This window comes from Babylonia areolata, chromosome 20 (assembly GCF_041734735.1).
Source record: "Babylonia areolata isolate BAREFJ2019XMU chromosome 20, ASM4173473v1, whole genome shotgun sequence".
Taxonomy (NCBI): domain Eukaryota; kingdom Metazoa; phylum Mollusca; class Gastropoda; order Neogastropoda; family Buccinidae; genus Babylonia; species Babylonia areolata.
In genome coordinates this window covers 8,415,730-8,435,232 of record NC_134895.1, presented here as the reverse complement: position 1 = coordinate 8,435,232, position 19,503 = coordinate 8,415,730, and the positions used below count along the sequence as shown (strand labels likewise).

General features: G+C 42.7%; 2 protein-coding genes across 6 annotated transcripts in view; both read right to left on the bottom strand.

Annotated features, from left to right (window-relative positions):
• LOC143294768 (inositol hexakisphosphate kinase 3-like) overlaps positions 1 to 59 on the bottom strand; it is a 28,388-nt gene extending 28,329 nt beyond the window's left edge. For 2 of the 4 annotated variants that reach the window (XM_076606240.1, XM_076606245.1), the window contains exon 1: positions 1 to 59. This exon is cut by the window's left edge. The gene's annotated coding sequence lies outside the window, so the exon portion shown is untranslated. The other 2 variants (XM_076606243.1, XM_076606241.1) reach the window with 2 other exon arrangements.
• Positions 60 to 4,253: 4,194 nt separating this feature from the next.
• Positions 4,254 to 16,433, bottom strand: LOC143294812 (uncharacterized). 2 transcript variants are annotated; one of them, XM_076606307.1, is made up of 5 exons: positions 16,198 to 16,433; positions 13,683 to 13,794; positions 12,585 to 12,799; positions 10,338 to 10,566; positions 4,254 to 8,339 (listed from the first exon to the last, which is right to left on the bottom strand). In XM_076606307.1, the coding sequence occupies exons 2-5, from the start codon at positions 13,735 to 13,737 to the stop codon at positions 8,065 to 8,067; spliced, it is 774 nt and encodes a 257-aa protein (XP_076462422.1). In that variant the 5' UTR covers positions 13,738 to 13,794; positions 16,198 to 16,433; the 3' UTR covers positions 4,254 to 8,064. The 2 variants fall into 2 exon arrangements, with proteins under 2 accessions (XP_076462422.1, XP_076462423.1); XM_076606308.1 differs by having other exon boundaries at positions 16,226 to 16,433.
• Positions 16,434 to 19,503: the final 3,070 nt, after the last annotated feature.

Below are 19,503 nucleotides of genomic sequence, written 5' to 3'. Positions count from 1 at the left end.
CTCCGTTTAAGTGACTATTTTTGGCCACCCGTGCCGAACATCACTAGCTTGCATGTATGTCACAATGGCGTGATAAGCTACCGGTGTGCGTACGTCATTCAGTGACCTCTCACCTGATTTGCTGACAGGCACACACTTATAAACAACTATCATAACCACTGCTACTGCTGAAAACTTTGCGAATCGATGCAAGAACCGCCATAATTTACAAAGGAGAAGTGACAGAAAGTGAAAGAAGCAAGAAACGTGTGATCTATCTATAGAATCGGGAAAATCGAAAACGTGTGTGTGAGTTTGTGTGTGTGTGTGTGTGTGTGTGTGTGTGTGTAGTTCTTTTGTTTGATCACGGATCATAGTCTTTCTTCTTCCTGGTCTACCGATCATTGTTCCACCGGTTCAGAGTTCCTATATATCAAACAATGCATTAAATCCCAATTTCACTACAAAACGCATGTTGCTCTTGAATTCAACCACGAATTGATAAGCCACTGCAAGTAAATTAGAGTCTCAGTGATCGAACTACGGTGCGATTGGCACCACGCGGCGCTGTTAAATACCGTCGAAACAAAACAAAACAGAATAAAACAACTTGAAACAACAACAGCACACACACACACCGGCGCGCGCGCACTGACAAAATAATATGTTATTTGTTATTGCAGAAGTTTTGCTGCGTAGTCATGCCCTATAAGACATTTGTTATAGTTGTTTGATGTTAGCGTTTATAACGTTTCCATTTTCCCTAGCGTTGTCTCTCCCTATTCACTGGCCTCAACACATACACATACTTTTACCCCTGCCCTTCCCACAACCCCTACCCCAACTTTTTTTTTTCCGTCTAATATCACTTCAAGTGGAAACACGTTAAACTGAAGACAACACACACACACACACACACACACACACACACACACACACACGACAGCACACACACACACGACAGCACACACACACACACACACACACACACACACACACACTGACAGACACAGACACACACACACACACTCACACACACACACACACACATAATTGCAAAAATACCTACTTTTTCACCAGTCCCTGAATGGGAGCAGTGTAAAGCTACCTTTGACATGGATTATACAGATTTATCCAAGAACCAGTCACCATTTTTGTTAAAACCTGAAGTGCTCTCCCATATAGAAAATCAATATTCTAATTATCTAAAAATATACACAGACGGATCTGTTCTAGAAGATGGTAATTCAGGAGCGGCTTTTGTAATTCCTTCATTTAGATTAGAAAAATTATACTATATTGGTAGACAATATTCCATTTTCACAGCTGAACTTATAGCCATACTTATGGCCTTAAATTATATTTCAGACATTCCGAAAACTGTCAGTGAAATTCTATTATGTGTAGACTCGAAGTCAGTATTAAAAGCTATAGAATCTCCAAATTCAAAGAAGCGAATAGAGATGACAATGGAAATAAAACATATTATTCACCAACTGACAAAACAGGGCATTAAATTAACTTTCTGTTGGGTACCTTCGCACTGTGGAATATCTTCAAATGAGTGGGTAGACCAAGCAGCTAGAAGAGCAGCACGTAATTTCGAAGGCGCAATACAACTTGACATCCAGTTAGATCTACATGAATACATTAGTTGTATAGAAAATGTCTCTAGAAATCGATTTAAGAAATTACTTATAGATTCAAATAATCAATATTACCAATGTTGTGTAAACACAAAGAATGCAGCTAATCCCAAACATTTTCTAAATTTGACACCAGCAGCACATTCAAGACAAATTACAAGTCTAATGTATAGAATTCGTTTAAATGCCTTTCGTACAAAATTTTCTAAAAATATAAAATGTATATGCGGTAAGCAAATAACTGTAAGTCATCTACTCATTCATTGTCCGAGCATAAGACCGTTAATTCCTAAAGATGTAGTTGATGACTTTTCTTCCAATATTTCATTAGCCACTGAAAAGATTTTGAATGATTATTCATTGCTTAGAATGTTTTCGGAAATTTTAAACTCCAGTCCAGTTGGTATCCTCCTTTGATGTGTTATAATTAATGTTGTTATTTATATTTACATTGTTATAGGTTAATACTTGTTGATATGCATATACATATTCTCCTTCCCATGACACCTCATTCAATACACACCACAATCTCTTTAGACCTTTTTCTTATAATATACTTTTCCTCTGTTACATAACATGATTTTTTTTTTTTTTTTTTTTTTTTTTTTTTTTTTTTTACACTAATATTCACATGCATTCCCTTTCCTTTATACACTTCTTTACTCCTTTCCGTCTAAAAACACTTATAGTGAATAGACGTTAAACTGAAGATAAAACACACACACACACACACACACACACACACACTGATACACACACCGGCATCGCTGGGCACACACCGTCCACACGGCACACACACACACACACACACACACACACACTGACACACACACACACACACACACACAGCTCAACACACACACTGACACACACACGCGCGCGCGCGCGCACGCACGCACACACTGGCACACACTCAACGCATATTAATTGCTCACCGGCGACTGATCGTCTACTGTACAACTGACTTGAAATGAGCGGTATATTTGCAAATACCACAGTCTGTGAACGGCGAAGAAATTGATCTGCATGGATGCCATCCTATTGACTAATCCAGATGAGATGAAAAGCAGAAGGAAATATATATAAATGACTAGCATTATGTACACATCGTCGGAAAGTGTGGTCTCAATTTCAGATGCCTGTTCTTTTGCAAGTCAGTAGGGCTACTCTTGGAGCGGCGGCCTCGTGCGTTTTGCTGTTATGGTTGCCGTGCTGGTCTCGGGTGGGGTTTTTTTTTTGTTTTTTTTTTCGGGTTTTTTTTTTTTTTCATTTCTTCTTTTTTCCCCAAAAAAATATCTTTGTGGCCGCTGTTTGAAGACTGACAAAACGGTAGCCTACAATTAATTTTGCCGTTACCATGACAGTGAAATCCGGCAAATCGGATCCCCGAACCACTTGAAATGTAAGGCCAGGGGATTATGCTGGAGCAATAATTAGTGTCAGTGTTACTTCCTGGTGTCAGGGTTCAAATCAGTCCGGCAGATCGAGCAGCTCCTCAGTCGTGATCCACTGAAATCGACTCGACTGATCTGTACGCTACTTTACGCTACTACATAATATAGGCTACTATCAATCTCAGTGAACATGGATGTGTGTGTGTGTGTGTGTGTGTGTGTGTGTGTGTGTGTGTGTGTGTGTGTGTTTGTCTGTCTGTCTGTCTGTCTGTCCGAGTGTGCCTGTCTATGTCAGTCATGCATGCTTGGCGGCGTGAGAGAGAGAGAGAGAGAGAGAGAGAGAGAGAGAGAGAGAGAGAGAGATTTTAATGTTTTTTGTCAGTCATTAGCTAATGCATTTTGATTCAATCACTTTCTTTTAATGTTTACTTATCAGCCGCACAAATACTGCAGTTGTATGATCCGATCAAATGCATAAAATTCCGCAGTGTTTTGTGCGTGCGTGCACACATTGGCACACACACTGACACACACGCACGCACGCACGCCGCACACACACACACACGCACACACACACGCAAGATGAGGCTACAGTTTTCCTGTAATTTTAATAATTATGATTATGTGGGCGACAAACAGGATGATTTCGCTGACAATCATTACAGTTAATACTGAAACTTAAGACAAGCATTGCAGCTTGCAATGATACTCATGGTGGCATAGCTGACATAACATGAACATTATTTAGCCTACTTGTTTCTGAGTGTAGTTTTTCATGGAATAATAATAATAATAACAATGGTATTTATGTAGCGCTGAATCTTGTGCAGAGACAAACCAAAGCGCTTTCGCACCAGTCATTCACACGCATGCATGACTCTGAAACTGTAGAAACTAAAGACAAGGAAGGGCAGGCAAGGGAGGCTATTTTGGAAAGAGGTGGCCCGTTTTAAGGTCAATACTCCAGATAAAATCTGGACCTTATTCGACAATGTATAGTATCAACATAACCATAGGATCTTCCGGCCTCTATTCCCTCTGCGTGAATGCGGAGTGTGCGTGCGCGCGTGTGTGTATATAAGGTGCACAGGTAGTTTATGGACATGTAGTTGTCATAGTTTGTAAACGATATTGTTAGGTTGTAAAGCGTTTTTTCTTTTCTTTTTTCTTTCATCCGCCCCCCTACATCCCCGGCCCCCCCCCCCCACCCCCCCACTCTCCAACACTCCCCAAGCATTGTGAGCTAACGTAGTCTGGATGTATGCGGTATACTCATTTATTTCTTCTGTACACTATCTTTCTTATTTTTTGTTGTCTTGACAAAATAAAATCCTGCGTATCTGCCACGGTAAAAATCAACAGTTTTAATACAATTTAAAAGAGTGTCATCTGTTGATTTTGCATACATACAAAACATGATTATTTTCTATACCTTACAAAATTTCAAAACGGCTGTACACACACCTTTTTTTTCAAATCTGCATTTCAAAAACAACTTAATTCGTGTATTAGTAAAATAAGAACAAAACACAAAACAAACATTGATATCAAACACACAAAAGCAAAGAATGATAAAGAAATTGATCTTTGTCTTCCTGTTTGTTCCCCATTCCAAGACAATAATAACACTAATATCAAAGAAAAAAAAAAGGGGGGGGGGGGGTGTTGTTCAAATTGTGATGGTTCACAAAGCATCAAGATACATTCCTAGCTTGTCTTCAATAAAAACAAAAACAAAAACAAAAAAACAACTCGTACAGCCAGTGTAACAAGACTTAATCTCAAGTATTGTCCTTCAAGATCAAGTAACAAAAAATTGATTCAATTTTCTGAAGAAATGGAGCCAAAACCATTTTCATATCATCAATCATCATCTTTCTCTATGCGACAGACAACAAGCACGTGCAGAGGGTTTTCCAAATAATGTGATGCACGCCCGAACAGTGCTTCAGTGATCTTAATTAACTCTATCCATACGAAAGGCAAAAGAGAAGACGTTTACAGCGTTTCACCCCAATTACCACCATCAAAATATTGCAAGCGGAAGGCTCTTATACTGAAGAGGTGAATGCTGACAAAGAATACCACAATTCTGACGACGGAAGCTAAAGGCTGGGTCATTCAGACACCCACTGGACATCCGAGGGGTCTGTGTAGAGGAGAAGAGAGGACAGGCCGTACTGAGTGAGTTAACTCGTGGCCATTGTCACCTGAAAAGGTCATATATCTATCCAAAGTGCTTCAGACAAGCCATCATATTTGAAGGTGTTTATATAGCTTTTACATATCACGTTTCATCCATACAGGAAAGGGAATATCATTGTACACACATATCGAAAAACCGACGGCGCCGGAATATGGCGATTTGCGCTGTCCGGAACAGCAGCTGTTATCATTATCATTGTTATTATTGTTATCATCATCATCAAAGTGCGACATAACGGTTATACGACATTCGATCGAAATAGCTGTAATCCCAACGTTTGGTTATGGCATCTTTTTTTTTTTTTTCAATACATCTTCAGCCATTATTATTTTCACCATTAGTAGAGTTGTCGTTCTTCTCACCGGTTTGTCTATTCGTGGCAAGATGGTAAAGACAGTGTCAGGATTTGTTAATTAGTTGGTCTGTTTCATTTGCTACATTGCTTGTAAGTTAGGAATGTAATCAACGAGTCATTTAGTTAGTTAGTATTTCGATGCGCAGAGTAGAGATGATCATAAGTGAAACTCTTATCACTCGATGACAATAGTACCTCGATGCCCAGAGAACCATTCGCAGGTTATTCCAGAGAAGAAAAATAAACGGAGCTCCTGTAGACTCTATCCAGTCATTCCTGTTGGCTCCTGGTGTTTTAAACCAGCTTTAAGTAAGGGGCAGAAGTGGAAATTATGCTGTTAAAAGAACAAGAACAAATTCTACTAAATTCCAAAACTTCAAACGACGCTCAGTTTCGCTCTGGGTCCATCACAAAGAGGTACAAAGTGAGACTGCACCCACAGCGGCAAGCAGTGACTTTGTCATGGGAGATATCACTGGGAATTGCGAGCAAGTATGCTTTCTTCTTCTATTTTCAAGTATTCGCACATAAAAATATGAAGAACTTTCACTGCTCCTTTCGTGGGAATGTTTTACTTCTTTGTTTCAAAAAAAAAAAAAAAAAAAAAAAAAAAAAAAGTCTCATACATGGCACTTATGCATAGTTTAGATGAAATTTCTCCAGTGTACGTTCTTAAGATTTTGGCAGCTGCTGCATGCACGTGTTCCAGACTCTCCATGCAGTACAAGCAGGAATCGCAAGCCTGACGAGTCCCCTGAGGACCAAAACGATGACCGTCGCTGACTTTCCCCTTGTAAGAGACACAAGATATTAGCTTTGTAGCAGAGTCGGGAACCATACTCCTAGCCCCCTCCCCCTGTATTATTTTTGAAGTTATTGGGCTTTACATTCTAAATCAGAACCTCCCAGAAACCACTTCCCACACAGTTTTACACTTTGGCATCAACTCATCAACATCCAGGCACACAGTGAACAACACGGAGAACTTTCGACAATTCAGCAGCACTTGCCATATCTTGTAACGGACCACTCAACAGACAGGCCCCATCAAGGATTTAGAGTTAACCAAGAACAAAAGGAGTCTCTAAACTAAGGCTTCGCAATACAGTGGCGTCTGTCGCTCTACCAAACATAAGATTATAATGTTGTGGCCATGAAATGTTATGTATGCGATATACTAGTACAACATGCACTTTGAACCAGACATTTATGAAAGAGCAGAGACATCTTCACGCTCAGTGTCTGATATCACAATGTGCTCATCACCTCCAAGGATCTAATCACTGATCAAGATGTCCTCAACAGAATGAGAGCAACTCAAGCACTAAAAGTCATTCCAGGCAGTTCAGCTGTTCTGGCCATGCCATATGCAAAACAAGGAGGAGCGCTAATTCCAAGATGCTGGTTCCATAGACAGCTGGTAAAACCAGTGCCAACTAGGGCCGCCGAAAGAAACATCTTCAAGACCAGCAACATACAGACAGGCATGCAGCAAATCATATAACACCGGATCGAAGTGAACATCGATCAGCGATACTGGAACATGATCACCACCAATGACACACTGCTGTGATGTTTGGTGACCCACAGCAACGTCCCTATGTCCCAGTAAATGATCTTCTGGACCTCCTGCCAGTCCTTGCCCTTCCGTCTGCACTCCCCTGAAAATCCACAGATGACACAACAATGGCATTGTCTGCCTCGGCCAAGAGAGACACATAATCATCACCATAATACGAAATCACTTATTTCTTCAGAGACATTTAGCTAATCATCTTTAAGAGGATTGTGATACAGCCTCACAATAATGGAGATTTGACATCAGCAACGTATCAGCTGCAGCTTCTTAATTAATCAAGGTTAAGCTGTTCATAGGTGGGGGTCAAGATAATAAACTGACGTGATGGAAAGGATTTCTTGCTTATCCTTCATACTTTTGAACAGCTGTAATACCCCCTGTCTGTCCTTCTGTCTTACTGTCGTGTCACTACGAAACGTCCATCTTATTTTATTTTATTGTGCTCTTTTTATATATATATATATATTTTTTTTTTTTAGCCATTGGATCGTTTCTTTTTTTGTTCCTTTAATCCGCCTTCATTCATATGAATCTTAAGTCAGATGCAATATACAAGTCAACGCTGATTATCACTATATTTGCCTTTCTTTCTTCTTTCTTGAAAATGTTGAACAATCAATTTGTCAGTTGAACTGACGCGGCTTCCCAAAACAATGTCTGAATAAATCAGTTCAAAGACCATCGAAAGTCAGATGTGATCTGTTTAGACCGTGTACTTCTTGTGTGCTCCCATCTTTTAGTTACCGGAAAATCAAAGAGCAAATAGTCTGCTTATTTATTTATTTATTTATTTATTTATGTATTTATTCACTCATTTGTTGACATGCTTATTCATTATCTTACTACAGCTGTTACACACACACAAATTGAAACAGAAGCTGTTTCCCCATGCCAAGCCAACACGTTTACTTGTAAAACGTGCACGTGACACTCTTGCACATGTCCGAAGTGATGCACGTGACCTGGAACGCTTTGCAGCCGTGGACGTTGTAACAGCGGAAGGCGCAACCCGTCTCCGAATCGGCGTCGTCCTCCGCCAAGTAGTCCGCCAGATTTGGGAAGGTGAGCAGCAAGGGAGGCCACACGCGCTCGAAGAGTTGCGCCCCTCTAGGCGGTGTGGGAGCGTCGGGAAGAAGTGTGTGGTTCAGCAGGTCGCTGGTAGCAAAGACCCTGGGCAGGGCTGGCAGAAAACATTAGATTTTTTTTTTAATGTTCAATTAATGCAGATTTATTGATTGACATATCGATTTGCCTGACTGGCTCATTGACAGAGAGGGATTTGCGTGTTTATTCATTCGACTGTTTGCCTTCAGTGCCTACCTGTCTGTCCCTCTGTATGTATCTATCTATCGATCAGTATCTATCTGTCCGGGTCGGTCGGTCCGTCGGTATGTCTGTCTGTCTGCCTGCATGTCTGCGTGTTCGTCTACCGTATGCCTGTCTGTATTCTGTATGTCTACCTGTCTGTCTTTTATGCCGGTCTGTCAATCAGGCTATCTATACTATCATGTCCTTACAAGTGTACATTTTTCACTCTACATATGCACATGTTCTCTCTCTCTCTCTCTGGCACACACACACACACACACACACACACACACACACATATAAAAAAACACACCTACAACTCATCCTCCTAACCACCCCTGCCTAACGCATCCCATCTACCGACACACAAACACCCACATCAGTCACACTTCCCACCCCACTAAACCACACACGAACTGACAACAACACGTGCAGCCACAATGACATACGCTCCCACCCAACCACCACGGCACCCACCCAGCCACCCCAACTCACCCCCTCCTCCGCACAACCTCCCCTACTGACAGTACTGAACATCCATCCCACATTTGACACACGTTCTCAACAAACACTCCATCAGTCCCACTCAATCCCTTCACCGCACCGCGCCCCACCCCACCCCACCCCACCAACTGATCGAGATGTATATCATTTACAGGTTAGTAACAGTGGGCAGAGATGTATATCATTTACAGGTTAGTAACAGTGGGCAGAGATGTATCTCATTTACAGGTTAGTAACAGTGAGCAGAGATGTATATCATTTACAGGTCAGTAACAGTGGGCAGAGATGTATATCATTTACAGGTTAGTAACAGTGGGCAGAGATGTATATCATTTACAGGTTAGTAACAGTGGGCAAGACACTCTCCACCATGATCAAATTCTAGGCCAGATAGCGTGGGACCGACAGTAGTTGCCTCCTCCTCTCAGCTGTTCTGATGGTCATAGTCGGACACGACTGACCATCATACTATTAGTAATGCAGGTGATTGCCTCCGTCACACCTCCATCTCCTTATCAACCCCCCTGCCCCCCCCCCCCCCAGCTCATCTCCCCTCCCCTCCTCTCCGTTGTCCCGCACCAATCCCTCGCCTCCTCACTTCACTAGTGTAGCTATATAAATATCATAGCTATATATAGTGGAGCGTTGGCCAAGTGGTAACGCGTCCGCTTAGGAAACGAGACAATCTGAGCAACACTGGTTCGAATCCAATAGTCGCCAAATATTCCCCCCACCCCCCCCCCGTCCCACCCCTCTCCCCTTCACTAGACCTTGGGTGGTGGTCTGGAGGCTAGTCATTTGGATGAGACGATAAACCGAGGTCCCGTGTGCAGCATGCACTTTGCGCACGTAAAAGAACCCACTGACGGCAGCAAAAGGGTTGTCCCTGGCAAAAGCACTGTAGAAAAATTCACTTCGATAGGAAAAAACAAATAAAACTGCAGAATGAATTTTAAAAAATAAATAAAAAACAAAAACAAAAACGGTGGCGCTTTCAGTGTTGCGACACACTCTCCCTGGAGGACAGCAGCCCGAATTTCACACGAAGGAATCTGTTGTGACAAAAAGACTTATACAATACAATACAATACAATACAATACAATACAATACAATACAGTGCTATGTATCAGTATCAGTAGCTCAAGGAGGCGTCACTGCGTTCAGTCAAGTCAATATACGGTACACCACATCGGACAAGCAGATGCCTGACCCAACGCGCTTCGTCAGGCCTTGAGGAAAAAAAAAAAAAAAAAAAAAAAAAGTAAAAAATACCCCCCCCCCCCAAAAAAAAAATCACAATACAATACAATACAATACAATACAATACAATACAATACAGTGCTATGTATATATATACATGGCTACCTTTCTTGCAGATGAAGCCCTGGGCGTGGATCCCCTGACAGTCCAGGAAGGCCAGGCTGCCGGTGCCCGTGAAAGCGCCGCACTTGTTGGTCCTGTCGGCCGGCTCCCCTCCCGATGACGTCAGCACGCCCTCGCCCATGATGACGTCAGAGTTGTCCTCGTAGGCCCAGGCGTTGGCGGGCGTTCCGTGCAGCCCGAACCAGGCGAACTGGTCCGCGCCGACGCTGGGCTGATAGTGTAGGGAAAGAGAGAGAGAGAGAGAGAGAGAGAGAGAGAGAACACTGAAATGTTTAATGTCATTAGCTGAAAAGCTCTGGTGACATAGTAGGTACAAATAAGAACAAAATGGTGCAAACAGATGAAATGGAACAGAAAACAACAACAACAACAAAAAAAAACAACAACAACCCAGAATTGAAACAACATAAACTTATAAGAGATTTGCGACACTTTGGCATATTGTCATTAGCTTAAAAGTTCACGTGACAGGGGGTAATTTTGCCTTTTTTTCAGTCGTAAGTCTCCAAGGTTTGGACAGTACACAGAAAACAAAGTACAGATAAATCATATAAAAATATTTACGCATGTAACATCGATACACATCATATCAATACGAACACATCAAATAATTACAATGTAGAGATTGACCGTCGAAATGTAGCCCTTCCTTTTTTTTTTTTTATCTATGCTTTTTTCTCATAGAAGCCATACTAATTTTTAATTGACTAATGAGTATTTGGACCGATGATGGACGTTTTCCGTATATTTATTGCCTCAGGTACATATTTTGCAAGCGAAAGTATCATATCTTCATTTTCTGTCATTAGTATGCCGAACAAACGTTTTCTCTGCGCTGGAGCTGTATTGAAAATGGTGACAGAGAGAGAGAGAGAGAGAGAGGAGGGGGAGAGGGCAGATGAAGTAGAGAGAGTGGAGAGGGGGTCTGAAGGAAAGAGGGAGCGAAAGAGCGAGCGAGAGTGAGGGGTCATGCGGGTGGTGGGGGAAGGGAGAAACTTGAGAGGCCAGAGATATTTGTCTCCAAAACATTTTCTTGTCAATGGCTTTTGCTTTTGTTTCTGTGTTTGTTTGTTTTGCTTTGTTCGTCTCTTTTCTTATGCCCAAGGGCTGAGTGAAAACAACAACAACAACAACAAAACAACATCAACATATCAATTGCTTATTTCATTTCCCTGGTAAAAATAAGATTTCGTTTCGTTTCGTTTCTGTTTTTGTTTCGTTTCGTTTCGTTCCATTTCATTTCGTTTCGTTTCGTTTCGTCTCTCACCTGCCACAGGGTGTCCGTGACGAAGGTCCTTTCCTCACGGGTCCAGAGGCTGGCCAGACGGGCAAGGGGTGGGGGGGGGGGGGGGGGGGGGGGGGGGGAGGTTGAAGGAAGGCGAGCTGGATTCATTCTGAACTCGACGTCATTATAGAGATACGTCATCGTAGTGATGACGTGTTATAATACGTTTCGTTTTTGTTTCGTTTCGTTTCGTTTCGTTTCTGCAGGGGTATGAAGGTTAAAAAAAAAAAAAAAAAAGGGGGGGGGGGGAGGTTGAAGGAAGGCCAGCTGGATTCATTCTGAACTCGACGTCATTATAGAGATACGTCATCATAGTGATGACGTGTTATAATACATTTCGTTTCGTTTCGTTTCATTTCATTTCGTTTCGTTTCGTTTCGTCTCTAACCTGCCACAGGGTGTCCGTGACGAAGGTCCTTTCCTCATGGATCCAGAGGCTGGCCAGACGGGCAAGGGGTGGGGGGTGGGGGTAGGGGGGGAGGTTGAAGGAAGGCGAGCTGGATTTATTCTGAACTCGACGTCATTATAGAGATACGTCATCGTAGTGATGACGTGTTACAATACGTTTCGTTTTTAATTCGTTTCGTTTCGGCAGGGGGTATGAGGGTTAAAAAAAAAAAGGGGGGGGGAGGGGGGGGGTGGGGGGGGGGGGGGGAAGGCGAGCTGGATTCATTCTGAACTCGACGTCATTATAGAGATACGTCATCGTAGTGATGACGTATTATAATACGTTTCGTTTTTGTTTCGATTCGTTTCGTTTCGGCAGGGGGTGTGAGGGTTTAAAAAAAAAAAAAAAGGGGGGGGGGGGGGGGTTTAAGGAAGGCGAGCAGGATTCATTCTGAACTCGACGTCATTATAGAGATACGTCATCGTAGTGATGACGTATTATAATACGTTTCGTTTTTGTTTCGTTTCGTTTCATTTCATTTCGTTTCGTCTCTCACCTGCCACAGGGTGTCCGTGACGAAGGTCCTTTCCTCACGGGTCCAGAGGCTGGCCAGACGGGCATCCAGACCCTCACAGTCCTGGCGGGACTGCTGGTAGCTGCTGCTGCTGCTGCTGCTGCTGCTGTCGCTGACGCCGAAGTAGTAGCAGAAGTGGCCGTAGTTCAGCCATCCTTCCTCGCACCCTGCGCTCCCGTGGCTGCTTCCTCTCACTGCTGTCGGTCAGACAGAAACGCGCGTGCTGTGTGTGCGTGTGTGCGTGTATACATACATACATATATCTAATTCTCAGTCAGGGAGGGAGTGAGAGAGAGGGAGAAAAGGCAGAGGGTATGAGGGTTAAAAAAAAGGGGGGGAGGGGGTGGGGTGGGGGGCGGTTGAAGTCAGGCGAGCTAGCTGGATTCATTCTGAACTCGACGTCATTATAGAGATACGTCATAATAATAATAATAATAATGGTACTTATATAGCGCTAAATCTTGTGCATAAACAAATCAAAGCGCTTTCGCACCAGTCATTCTCACGCAAGCATAACTCTAAAACTGAAAAAAAACAACCTAAAAAGACAAGGAAGAGGCAGGGAAGGGAGGCTATTTTGGGAAGAGGTGGGTTTTAAGGCCAGACTTGAAAGAGCTGAGTGTGGAGACTTGACGAAGCGAAAGAGGAAGTTCATTCCAATTGCAAGGTCCAGAGACAGAGAAAGACACACACACACACACACACACACACTGCACACGAACGCTCTGTGTCTGCCTGTTTGTCGCCATGTCTGTTGTTCTCAGTGTCTGACTGTCTGTTTTATCTATGTCTGTCTCACTGTCTGTCTGTCTCGTCTCTCTTTCTCTGCCACACACACACACACAATAAAAACAAAACGCACACACACTCACTCACATAAACACACAAACACACGCACGCATACACACACACTCACATAAACACACACACACACACACACACACACACATACACACACGCTCGCGCGCACACACACAGAATAAAAACAAAACACACACACAGACACACGTTATGACGCCACTGCACCGCCTGCATGTCCTGATCAGTTTTAGAGTATGGAGCGAAACAGTAGTGACTCACCTCTGAGAAGTTCCACAAGCAGAAACAGGAGGTTCAACTTCATCTCCGCCTTCATTTTCCTTTTGCTTTTTTTTTTCTTATCTTCTTACTCCGTCTTAGGCTACACCGTCAACTGGAAAACAAACAAACATACAAAGACAACAAAACAAAATTATTTAAGAGAAAAAAACATAACATTTGAAAACAATGATCACAATGGAATCAGTTTTAATAAAGCATACACTGCACTGATAAAGGCCCCAAGAGGAACGAAATGTTTCTACGAAATAATAATTGGAAAACCAGAAAAGCCAAATGCCTGTAAAAATTGGGACTTGATTTTTGAAAACAAGCTTGATTGGAAAAACATTTTTTTCAATACAAAAAAAATCCATGAAATAAGGTTGAAATGGTTCCAGATGAAAATTAATTACCATATTCTTGTGACAAATTCGGTTTTGATGAAGATGGGAATACTCCCACATAATATGTGTAATTTTTGTAAGGAAGAAAGAGATACAATTCTGCATTATTTATGGGAATGTAACCATGTACAACATTTTTGGAAGGAGTTTGTGAGATATTTAAAAGAAAAGTGTTTACATTGTGATAGACTTAACCTGAACGACACACTGGTGCTTTTTGGACATAACAAAATGAAAACTGATGAATGTTTCTCATATATCTTATTGATAGCTAAATTCTATATATACAAATGTAGAATCAACAAAGTAAAACCAACATTACAAATGTTTAAAAAAGACCTCAAACAGGCATATGAAATAGACAAGTATGCCTTTAACATAACTATGGAATATAACAAGTTTGTGGAAAAATGGGCACTTTATAACTGTTTGATACAAGATTAAGCTTTTCAATGCTACCTTGGAACTTTGACATTGAACATATATTGTTTTGCTGTTATAGATTTGTCAGTACTTAGAACTTAATTATATGCTTACCCTATACTTTCTAATGCACAAAACATATAAATTCTGTATCTGTAAACCTTTGTCTGAATAAAAAATGTTGGGAAAAAAAAAATTATTTCCGCCTTAATTATTCCCCTTTTCGTATCTTAATAATAATGATAATGTATACTTATATAGCACACTATCCAGAAAATCTGCTCTAGGTTTCTTTACAAAAACGCTTTTGTTAACATAAAACATTACATCTATGTTACATACACACACCAAAATGTGACTACACACACACACACACACACACACACACACACACACACACACCTCTTACCTCGTCTTTCACCGTCAACTGAAAAACAATCAAACAAACAAACAAAAATACAACAATTTCCCACAAAATCAGTCCTCCCGGTCATCCGGTCAGGTCGGGTCCTTCCTTCCTTTCTTCCTTCGTTCGTTCGTTCCTTCTTTCCTTCCTTCTTTCGTTCGTTCGTTCCTTTCTTCCTCCCTTCCTTCCTTTCTTCCTTCCTTCCTCCCTCCCTCCCTACCTTCGTTCGTTCGTTCCTTTCTTCCTTCCTCCCTCCCTCCCTCCCTACCTTCCTTCCTTCGTTCCTTCCTTCCTTTCTTCCTTCCTCCCTCCCTCCCTCCCTCCCTTCCTTCGTTCGTTTGTTCGTTCCTTTCTTCCTTCCTCCCTCCCTCCCTTCCTTCCTTCGTTCCTTCCTTCCTTTCTTCCTTCCTCCCTCCCCCCCTTTCTTCCTTCCTTCCTCCCTCCCTCCCTACCTTCCTTCCTTCCTCCCTCCCCCCCTTTCTTCCTTCCTTCCTTCATTCCTCCCTCCCCCCCTTCTTCCTTCCTTCCTTCCTCCCTCCCCCCCTTTCTTCCTTCCTTCCTTCCTCCCTCCCTCCCTACCTTCCTTCGTTCGTTTGTTCGTTCGTTCGTTCCTTTCTTCCTTCCTTCCTCCCTCCCTCCCTACCTTCCTTCCTTCGTTCCTTTCTTCCTTCCTCCCTCCCCCCCTTTCTTCCTTCCTTCCTTCCTCCCTCCCTTCCTTCCTCCCTTCCTTTCTTCTTCCCTCCCTCCCTTCCTTCCTTCGTTTCTTTCTTCCTTCCTTCCTCCCTTCCTTCCCTCCTTTCGTCTATCCTTCACTCTTTCGCTTTAATCGCCGGTTTGTTGATTCATTTGTGATTTTTCAGTCAATTAGCCAGTTGACAAAACCCGTAATTCATTTTGTCAACCAAACACATTATTCATTTTGCTCTCTCTCTCTCCAAACTTACACACACACACACACAGAGACATAGAGAGATGGAAAGTGGGGGAAAGGATCTGGGGAAGGGGTGGGGCGTTGGGTGTGGCAGTGGGTGCGACGTGTGTGTGTGTGTGTGTGTGTGTGTGTGTGAGAGAGAGAGAGAGAGAGAGAGAGAGATTACAATTAACAACAAAATGACTGGTTTTCTCCGATCTTGATGGGAATGAATGCATGGTCACATTCATGTCATTAAACAAGAGGATGCACGCGATGGGTAGAATGACAAAATCAGCAACAGAAGAGCCGCAGTATTGAGAGAGAGAGACAGACGGACAGACAGACACACAGACAGAGGTCAGACCTTACCCAAGGAGAGCAAAGATACATCACCCACTACACGATCAATAGTATTGTGGACGATGGGCCAATACAGGAAGTTCAATTTTCTTGTACTTTTTCTTCGACTTCGATTTTGTTGTTGTTGCTGCTGCTGCGATGCCGCTGCTCTTGTTGCTGCTGTTGCTGCTGTTGTTGTCGTTGTCGTTGCTGTTGCTGTTGTTATTGGTGTTGTTGTTTTCGTGCTCGAAAGCTCTGTCGCTCCTTTAATGGATCTGGATAGAAGAAAGATAAATATCATGAACGTTCCACTTGAGTGGTAAGAAAAAGTAGGAAAGAATGAAGGAAAGAAAGGAAGGAAGGCGAGGAGGAAGAAAGAAAGAAAGAAAGAAAAAAGAGGAAGGAAAGACGGAAGAAAGGAAGGAAGGAAGGGGAGGAGGAAGAAAGAAAGAAAGAATGAAAAAAGAGGAAGGAAAGACGGAAGGAAGGAAGGGGAGGAGGAAGAAAGAAAGAAAGAATGAAAAAAGAGGAAGGAAAGACGGAAGAAAGGAAGGAAGGGGAGGAGGAAGAAAGAAAGATTTGACTTTTTATTTCATCTCATCTATCTATCTATCTATCCAAATTTTAATATCGTTCACTCTATCTATCTAACTTTTGATAACGTTCTGGTATCTATCTATCTAACCATCTATCTATCTATCTATCCAACTTTGAACATCGTTCACATATCTATCAAGCTTTTAACATCGTTCACGTATCTATCTATCTATATCAAGCTTTTAACATCGTTCACGTATCTATCTATTTATCTATCTGTATATCAAGCTTTTAACATCGTTCACGTATCTATCTATCTGTCAAACTTTTAACATCATTCACATATCTATCTATCTATCTATCAAGCTAGCTAGCTAGCTAGCTAGCTATACGACATTGAATATCGTTCACGTATCTATCTGTCTATCTATCTATCTATACAACGTTTAATATGGTTCACGTCAACGATACGTCATCGGTGCTTCTGAGGATTAAATGCCTGGCAGGATCGGTGAGGGGGGTGGGGTTGAGGAAACCAGCAGGAAATGAACACTGCTTTTTATTAAGCAGCACGGGACAGAAATGGAGGGGCGGAAGGAGTGTGTGCTGTATGTCTACACGGGAAAACAACGACACCCCTATCCATTGCCTGCTCGATCAATATGGAGTGGAGTGAACGAAACGCCTTCACGCAATCCTGATACCCCCACCCCCAACCCCCTTCCTCTCTCTCTCTCTCTCTCCCCGAAGTAGGCACCGCTCTTGCTGTCTGTTTCTTCCTATATATTTTTTTTTCCCTTTCATACAGCAGCTACCCATTGCTGCAACCCCCCCCCCCCCCCCCCCCGCCCCCTTCCCTCGCTGTTTGTGAGGCCAACTTTCTGCCTGGGTCAGAAATGGGGGCCGGGAGAGGGATGGGGGTTGGGGGGGGGGGCGTGTGTGTGTGTTTGGGGAGGTTGGGGGGGGGGAAGTTAGGGGTGGTAAGGGGCGGGGGGGGGAGGGGGGGGGGGTATTGAGAAGGAATGTTATTTACTGTCTCGGTTTTATCTTTCTTTCTTTCTTTCTTCTTCTGGTTCACTATCTCTGCCAGTCTGCCTTTTTGTCCGTCTGTTTGCATCTGTCCCTCTCTCTCTCTCTCTCTCTCTCCCCAAAACAAAAACTTATTCAACCGAAATATTATAGAGATTCGTCTAATTTTAGGTTCATTTTACTCATGTCTTCAAGACAGGAATGTACTCTGAATAACTTAGCCATAGATATATATATACACGAAGCATTGAAGAGATTACGTAGAGTTATCTCGTGAATGTTGTTGAATATTTGTGTTAACTATTTTTGGTTGATCTGAATTGTCGATTTACTGTGTCATGTCATTTTCTCATTATCATTTATCAATGAATCCCCCCTTCACTTAGGGGATCTGGCATTATCTGAATAAAACATTCGTTCGTTCGTTCGTTCGTTCGTTCTCTCTCTCCCTCCGTTGTCTCTTTATTTCCCTATTTTCCACACGTGTTTTTTCCCCCGTGATGTTCTCTCTACTTCTTCCTTTTCTATCTATCCCCACACGGCTCGCAGTAAGCACACACCTGCAGCGCTACTCTCTTTTTTTTCTTCTTTCTTTCTTCCTTTCTTCGTCTGATCATCCACTTTTACACAACCTTTGCAACCATCCTCAAAACCACATCCAGTCTCAACAGACGAAAAGCACCCAACGAATGACACTCTTACTGAGACCATGCAATACCTGCTTGACCTTCCATCTCAAAAGCGTGCACGAGCTCGTCATATGTAACGAATCTCAAAAGAAGAAGAAGAAGAAGAGGAGGAAGAAGAAGAAACACAGACACAGACGCTGACACACAGACACAGACACACACACACGCACGCAGGCACGTATGCACGCACGCACGCACGCACACACACACACACACACACACACACACACACACACACTCACACACTATCTCCCTCACACACACACACACACACACACACACACACACACACACACACACACACACACAACTTTATCTGAAAAAGCTCGTGGATTTGTTTCAGACTGGAGTTGCACAAAATCATCTCGATGGTGCAAGAACAAGGATTCAAACAAGATGTGGTATACTGTCAACACCCACACACACCCACCCATCCACCAACCCACCCCCCCACAACCCCCCCCCCCCACACACACACCCAAACACACAAACACACAAACACACACACACACACTCACACCCACCCACACACACACACACACCTCCCTCCCCCCTCCCACACACACACAATGTGCGCACACAAAATGCCAGAGCAAGCAAACAAACTCTGTCTCGCCATCTGATAGTGGACGGCAATTTCTCACCGAGGGGGATGGGTGTGGGACAGACAGTGCACATGGCAGTTTCAGGTTTACAGTGTCTGATCTTTAGATCTAACAGCACAATTCCAAGGCTGTCAGACAGACAGACAGACACACACACACACACACACACGCACCCACGGACACGGACATTGTTTATTGCCATTGACAATACTATCTTTTGGCAAGGGGGACAATGTAAGGAATAAAAGAAAAACAACGGTTTACAGAGAAATTGACACATTGCTAAGAGTAAAAAGAAAATCAACGACAAACAACAACAACAACAACAGCAAAATCATAAAATACAACATATTGTTAAGATTAGAAAAGGAAAATATAAAAAAAAAGCTCGACCATCCAACTTTCTACAAAGTCATTCAGAATTATAAACTGTGGAATTGGTATCAGGGTAACAGTGGGGTTTTTTTTTTCGATAA

Coding starts and splice junctions, on each gene's coding strand:
- LOC143294812 (XM_076606307.1), bottom strand. CDS start 13,737: ATGAAGGCGGAGATGAAGTTGAACCTCCTGTTTCTGCTTGTGGAACTT. Junction 12,800..13,682: donor GCTTGTGGAACTTCTCAGAG/GTGAGTCACTAC, acceptor TCTGACCGACAG/CAGTGAGAGGAAGCAGCCAC. Junction 10,567..12,584: donor TCACGGACACCCTGTGGCAG/GTGAGAGACGAA, acceptor CTACACTATCAG/CCCAGCGTCGGCGCGGACCA.